Raw genomic sequence first — 6,894 nt, 5'->3', positions numbered from 1 at the left:
GCGCTCTGCGACGATCTTTTGCGTGCCGCGCACGCCAGGGTGGGACAGCGAGTGGAGGGCGTTGAAAACAGGCCGGCGGAAGGCCAGGGGAACGAAAGGGCGCGGGGTACCAGTAGAGGTGTCGCACCATAGCCTTGTCGTCGAACCGGGGAGCGAGATCTCCCGAAAAGTGGTGGATGAGGCGGGGGATGAACGAAGGGCGGCGAGCTCTTCATCGGCCTGTTGCGCCTGGGCGATGCCGTCCAAATCGACCGCGGGGGGCGGATGGAGAGCATTGACGTCCGGCCGCGAGAGTGCGTCGGCAGCGGCATTGTCTTCGCCTGCGACGTGTCGCACATCGGTCGTGAACTCCAAGAGGTAGCACATGTGGCGGGTTTCACGAGGCGAGTGGTTGAGGGAGGCCGATCGCAGGGCGAACATGAGAGGCTTGTGGTCGGTGTACAGCACAAACGGACGGCCCTCGAGAAAATGGCGGTAGTGCCTGCATGCCAGGTAGGCGGCGAGGAGCTCACGCCCGAAGGTGCTGTAGCGTGTTTCGGCTGCCGATAGGCGTTGGGAAAAGAAACCGAGAGGTTTCCAGTGGCCATCCTGACGCTGCTGCAAGACTGCGCCGACAGCAGCGGTGGAGGCGTCGACGAACAACGCTGTCTCGGCGTCAGGACGAGGATGGTGGAGCAGCACAGCATCTGCCAGGGCCTGCTTGACCTCTTCGAACGCACGTTCTGCTGCCGGTGTCCACTCCAGAGGGGCAGCACGGGCCTCTTTCGGATGGTCAGCGCCGAGAGCTGCGTAGAGAGGCTGGAGCAAGGCAGCACAGCGAGGCACAAAACGTCGGTAGAAAGTCACGAGGCCGAGGAATGAACGAAGTCCTTTGCGAGAAGTGGGGGCAGGGAAGTCTCGGATTGCCTGGACCTTGGATGCGAGTGGCCGGATGCCTTGCGGGGTGATGGTGTGTCCCAGGAAGGTAAGGGTGGTAACGCCAAACTCGCACTTCGCGGCATTGATGGAGACTCCGTAGTCCTCCAGGCGCGAGAACAGGGCGCGCAGATGGGCGCGATGAGCCTCCGGAGATGGACTTGCGACGAGGATGTCATCCATGTATGCGAATGCGAAGTCCAGGCCGCGGAGCACTTCGTTGATGAATCGTTGGAATGTCTGCGCAGCATTACGCAGGCCAAAGGGCATCCGCACGTATTCAAAGAGGCCAAAAGGGGTGGTTATAGCAGTCTTCGGGATGTCAGGGGGATGGACGGGAATTTGGTGATAGGCTTTGATGAGGTCTATCTTGGAGAAGATGGTCGCTCCGTCAAGATTCGCGGTGAAGTCCTGAATATGGGGAAGCGGGTATCTGTCCGGTACCGTGACGATGTTGAGTGCACGGTAGTCCCCACATGGGCGCCAATCACCAGGTGTTGCTTTGGGCACCATGTGGAGAGCGGAAGACCACGGGCTGGAGGAAGGCCGAATGATCCCCAGTTCGAGCATGTGCTCAAATTCCCTCTTGGCAATGACGAGGCGCTCTGGAGCCAGCCGTCTGGGGCGAGCGAAGACAGGGGGGCCCCGTGTCACGATGTGGTGAGTGACGCTGTGGCGAGGTGGGCAAGAGGCGTGCGATTGGCGCAGGACAGCGGGGAACTCCGTGACAATGTCGGCGAAAGCAGTGGGCAACGGTAGCCGTATTGTGGGACTAATGGCGGCTATATGCGCTGGAGCTCCATAAACGTGCAAAGAAGTAGTGTTGTCGACGAGGCGCTGCGAGTCTCTTAGTCAGCTGGACTCTCGCCCCTTCTCCTTATCGAAATTTCTTGGTCCCTGGCCCAGTCTTGCCCAGCAACGCTCTGCGCTCAAAGTTCTTCTGACATTTCTGGACACCATCGGCCTTCGATCGCTATTGTGAAGGAGCTCGTTATTTTATTCCCCCATTCCCACCAGCAATGGGGTAGAGTATCGCCTCTGGCGATGAAACTCCCCACTCTCCAAGGTCAAAAATAAAGTTGTTGTTATCGTTGGTGTGTATCGCCCTGGACGGATTTATGATGAGCAGTGTTTTTGAATAAGAGGAGTGCGTGTGCTTAGAAATAGTTTGATGTTGGTTTTCTGCTTTGTGCAAGTGTTTCTTTTCGCTTTTTCCCCCGTGTTGTCTGACAAACATGCGCTGACATGCGCAGGCCTGTCCTGACATGCTTTCCTTCTACATGTAGTGTTTTCGTTTTGAAAGGAAACATGTATGGTGTTTTTCTGCAATAGTTCCCTATGCAATCATTATAGTAGAATAAAGGAAATAATCTTGGGATAGTGATTCAATAAATAACAGGTCCCCTGTCTAGAGCGTACACGTCCTTGAGCCACGCAGCTGCATGATGATGTCATACTGCGACACTGCTGTTTCAGGTGGACATTGTCCAGAGGAGCATGAGTGGAAAAAACAGTGTAGCCCTGAGACAATAGGATGACGTCACGACCAATCAGAACGGCCTGCAAGGAGCGCAAGGATTCACTTCTCTCTTGGACACTGGCGGGTGTGGACACGTTAATTCTGCTCCTAGCAATTGCGTTGGCCGTCAGTGGAAGAGCGTAGCTTCGGTGGGGTTCTGTCTGCCTCTGATGGGGGGCGGATGTGTGGTTTGTCACTGGTGAATGGTGTTCGACGACGCAGGTGGATTTTGTGACGAGGGGATTTACAATGAGGGAATATAGTGTATGTGTCCGATGATGGTGAGTGTCTTTTCCCTCTGTTCAAGTGTTTGTTTTCCTCTGTTGCCCAGCAGTCGTGCGATTTGTCCTGACGTGTCCTGACATGCCCCGACATGCATGCTTTCCTTTGTTGACGCTTTGTATTTTTTTTTCCAACAAGGAACATTCTTGTCTTGACGATGCCGATAGTGCTGCCCTGAATGGGAATAGTGCTAGAACAATTCTTAATTTCGCGATTAAATTAGTTCAGAAATCAACCGCAAGAGGGACAGATACATGACTTTATAGAGGAGAAAAAGCATTACGATTCAGTTCCGTGCCTGGCTGTCGGATGGAGTAAACGCATCGTCCTGCGGTCCGTGTTACCCGTACTCTGTGTTGATTCGTTGAGTGCCTAGTCCTCTTATTAGCCATTGATGGAGTTAGGATATTTTGTTCTTTTGCAAGTCTCATTTAGTAAGAATTTGGAATTCCTGCGATCAGTTTTCATGCATGGTGCTCTTCTGCAATAGTTTCCTATGCAATCGTTACAGCAGAATAAAGGAAATAATCTTGGGATAGTGATTCAATAAATAACAGGTCCTCTGTCTGGAGCGTACGCGTCCTTGAGCCACGCAGGTGCATGATGACGTCATGCCATGGCTTCATTGCAGATTGACCTTGGCCAGTTGTGTCGACCGTGTGAAAAAAAAACAGTGTAGCATTGGGACAATGGGATGATGTCACGACCAATGAGCCACGCAAGAAGAGGGCACAGGAATGCTCTTCTCTCTTAGCCTCTCGCAGGTGGACGCCGCAGAGGGTGCTAAGAGCGCGCGCGCATGCGTAGCTTCCGCGGCGCGTCGCCGGAGTCAGTTGCTCGCGTGATCTCGCGGAGTGCAGACGTGTCCTCGATCGCTCCGCAGTCCCTGCGCGGCTCAGTTTGTGCCAGGCTGTCGAATGAAGCAGTCGCATCGGTCTGCGCTCCTGTTGAGGTGAGCTGATTTGTTGTGTAACTAATGCTTTCGCCAACTTGATCCCCACTTTGTTTGCGATTTTCATGCCCGTGCACGTCGGGCGCTGGTTGCTGTTGTCCGGGCATCCCCGCCATTTTCTATCTTCTTCTGCCCTGGGAATGAGGGTAGCGCAGGCGTGATTCTTAATAATTTTGTCGTGAGATTAGTTGAGAAAGTAACCGCTAGGGGGTGCAGCTGCTGGACTTTATACCGGAGAAAAAAACATTACAAGTAAGTTCTCTGCCTGGCTGTCGGATGGAGCAGTCGCCTCATTCTGCGCTCCCCGTGACTGCTGTTGTGGTGGGCTCATTTGTTGTGTAACTAATTCTTTTTGTTGTTAGCTATTGATGGTTAGCATACTTACTCTTGCTTTCCCAGCCTCTGTATTACGAGTGTTTTTCTCCTCGCATGTCGAGAGCTGTCCTAACCTGCCCAGACATGTCATGATGACGTCACAGCTGACGTCACAGGTTGTCCGGAACTTGTGGTCATAGCTGCGATGCTTTGCAACCTGCCTCTGTGCTCCGTCGCACGGCGATGATCAGCGGCCGTACCGTACGCTTTCTTCAAAATGGCGTCGTTGATCTTCAACTGAACTCCTTCTCTCCACTCTATCTATTTTTTCTTTTTTATGAACACAGGTTGCCGCCAACGTCCTGAACACGAGTTAGACGCTCCCCAATTAGTGTGATGACTCATTGGATGATGCTGATTAATGTGGGGGGTCCCAATTAGCTCTGATTGATTAATTAATAGTGTTTAAGGCTAGTTGTAGCGTTGGCGGCAGTCAGTGTCCAGTGATTTCTACTAACAACAACACTATTTTCGTGGAACTTTCTAGCGATGCTGCTGTGAAACGCGCCCCGTACGGTGCTCGTTCTTTCACACTCTCTCTCTCTCTCTTTCATTTCACTCTTTCAGGGTGTTCCACACGAGATGATGCAACTAAATACCGAAAACCAAAAATTACTACACTGCTTGGAATACACTCTACAGACTTTGGCACAGATTTAGACTGTTTGCATTCGTGTTGCGCTATTTCAGCTAATTTGCGTAATTAAACTCGAAAAATTGGCAAGCAAAGGCGGCATTTTTGTTCCTGAATTCGGAAGACTGTGTATAACACACTATTCCAATTAAAGCCTAGGAGTTTTTCATTAGATTTCGACAGAAATTCGACAGTCGAAAATGAGTCGCTGAGCGAAGCATGCTCGCTGATATTTATACGTTTGCGGAACTGTTGGCTCCGTCCACTCAGTCGAGATACCCTCCCTCCTGTGCAAGACGAAAAGAAACCATGCCACAATCACACCGCGATTACACCTTTAGCCTTTATCAACGTGACCGCCAGCTGCGCGAAAAGGCTCTCGATCGGAATAAAACTGTCTCGCCCTGTCCACCTCGCATCCATAAAGATTGAGCCAAGTGTTGTCCGCAAATGCGAATTTCACCCGACATGCTTCGCCCAGCGACTGATTTTCGTCTCTCATTTTTCTAGCACGCGTCTAGCATTTTTTTTCTAGACGACAAAACATAGAGCACTCTATGTTGTGTAGTCTGTGTTCGTCTTTTTAGCGCTTTTATTGTCAAGGGCAAGATGCATTCAATGCATGCAGTCCCAAACAAAAAAAAAGTCAAAATTGAGGTTTCGAATGGTTGTCAAATAGGTGTGAAATCTGGGGAGGAAGGAAGATGCCAGCGCATTTTACTGTATGCACAAATACAAGGTTGGAAGAACATCCCACAACAAAGATAAGCACCTATATAACGTTTGGGAATTTGATTTGACCTTACTAGCGTAAGGATAACTGGACCACTCAACATTACCAAATAACTTAACACGAATAAAGAAATGGTGTACAGTATGGCAAATGCCTTTGAACATAAACAAATGTAACACTATATCTTCCTCACGACAACAACTCTGCACCCCTCCCCCATTTTCTTATACGAGGGGTGTTCAAGTCAAACCGGAACTTTCTGTCTCCTGAGTGTACAAAGGGCTCGCGCTACGTCTTTTCCGTCATTTTCACACGCGACAGGCCTCCACGTTCACCACGTGGTGGTCCAAAGTTTGTGCAAAACAGAAGACACGTGCTGGACAAGATGGCCGACAACGAGGTGAGCGCGCACATCGAGCAGCGAATTGTCATGAAGATTCTCGTGAATGAATGCATAAAGTCATCCAAAATTCACAGAAGACTTCAGGCCCAGTATTGCCACGATACACTTAGCCGCAGCAAATCGTTTGAGTGGTGCAAACCGTTCCGAGACGGCCGCACATCACTCAAGGACGATCCCGGCCGGAGCGGCTCAGAGCCCAGTGTGAGACTTCCTGAGAACATCCAACTTGTGGAGCGCCTGATCCTCAAAGACCGACGGATAACATGTCTCGAACTGGCTCGAAAGACGGACCTTTCTGTGGGAATGTTGAACGCTATCATTCATGAACACCTCCAGTTTCGGAAAGTTAGTGCCTGTTGGGTCCCAAGGCAGCTCTCCGCGTTTGACTGGCAGAGAAGACTGGAAATCCCCCAGAGCTAAAGTACCGTTTCGACACTGAAGGACAGCCGTTCCTTGATGGGATCATAACGTGCGATAAATCGCGGGTGCACCATTTCACACCTGAGTTTAAACGCGCATCAAAACAGTGGAAGCATCCGGGCTCGCCAGCTCCCGAGAAGTTCTGAAGCACCCCGTCTGCGAGTAAGGTAATGGCCACGATTTTCTGGAAAAGGCTGGCGTTATTCATGTTGATTTTCTGCCCAGTGGTACCACCATCAGTAGTGCATATTACTGCCAGGTTCTCAGGGATGTGCATAAGGCGCTGAAGCAAAAGCGGCCGTGCCTCATCACCAAAGGAGTCCTCCTCCTACAGGAGTAGTATAGATTAATACTGTATAAGAACCTTTACATACAACGACATCCTGTTTCTAATCCAAGATGGCGTATTCTAATCCAATTCTAAGCCAACACAATCCAGTTGTAATCCAGCACAAGCCAAATCCAAAGCCATCTGATTGACAGCCATTAGCTCCGCCCACTTCACGTTGATTGGCTGACCGTAGCTCCGCTCCTTTATGCTAATTATTTGGCTGGGCTCTGCCCAGTTCACGATGAATGGCCCGTGCTAAGCCTACTGATCATTGATTGGTTGACTGTAGCTCCGCCCCTTTATGCTAATTACTCGGCTCTGCCCACTTCA

General features: G+C 50.9%; 1 protein-coding gene across 1 annotated transcript; it reads left to right on the top strand.

Annotated features, from left to right (window-relative positions):
- The first annotated feature begins 5,795 nt into the window (after nucleotides 1-5,795).
- Nucleotides 5,796-6,233, top strand: LOC135389302 (protein GVQW3-like). Its single transcript, XM_064619366.1, has one exon. The coding sequence runs from the start codon at nucleotides 5,796-5,798 to the stop codon at nucleotides 6,231-6,233; it is 438 nt and encodes a 145-aa protein (XP_064475436.1).
- The last annotated feature ends 661 nt before the right edge of the window (nucleotides 6,234-6,894 follow it).

This window comes from Ornithodoros turicata, chromosome 3, assembly GCF_037126465.1.
Source record: "Ornithodoros turicata isolate Travis chromosome 3, ASM3712646v1, whole genome shotgun sequence".
NCBI lineage: Eukaryota > Metazoa > Arthropoda > Arachnida > Ixodida > Argasidae > Ornithodoros > Ornithodoros turicata.
Note: the sequence above shows the minus strand (reverse complement) of the source record. Positions and strands in the feature narration are given on the sequence as shown.

What these genes read in the sequence shown, in the direction of transcription:
- LOC135389302 (XM_064619366.1), top strand. Translation starts at nt 5,796, where the DNA reads ATGGCCGACAACGAGGTGAGCGCGCACATCGAGCAGCGAATTGTCATG.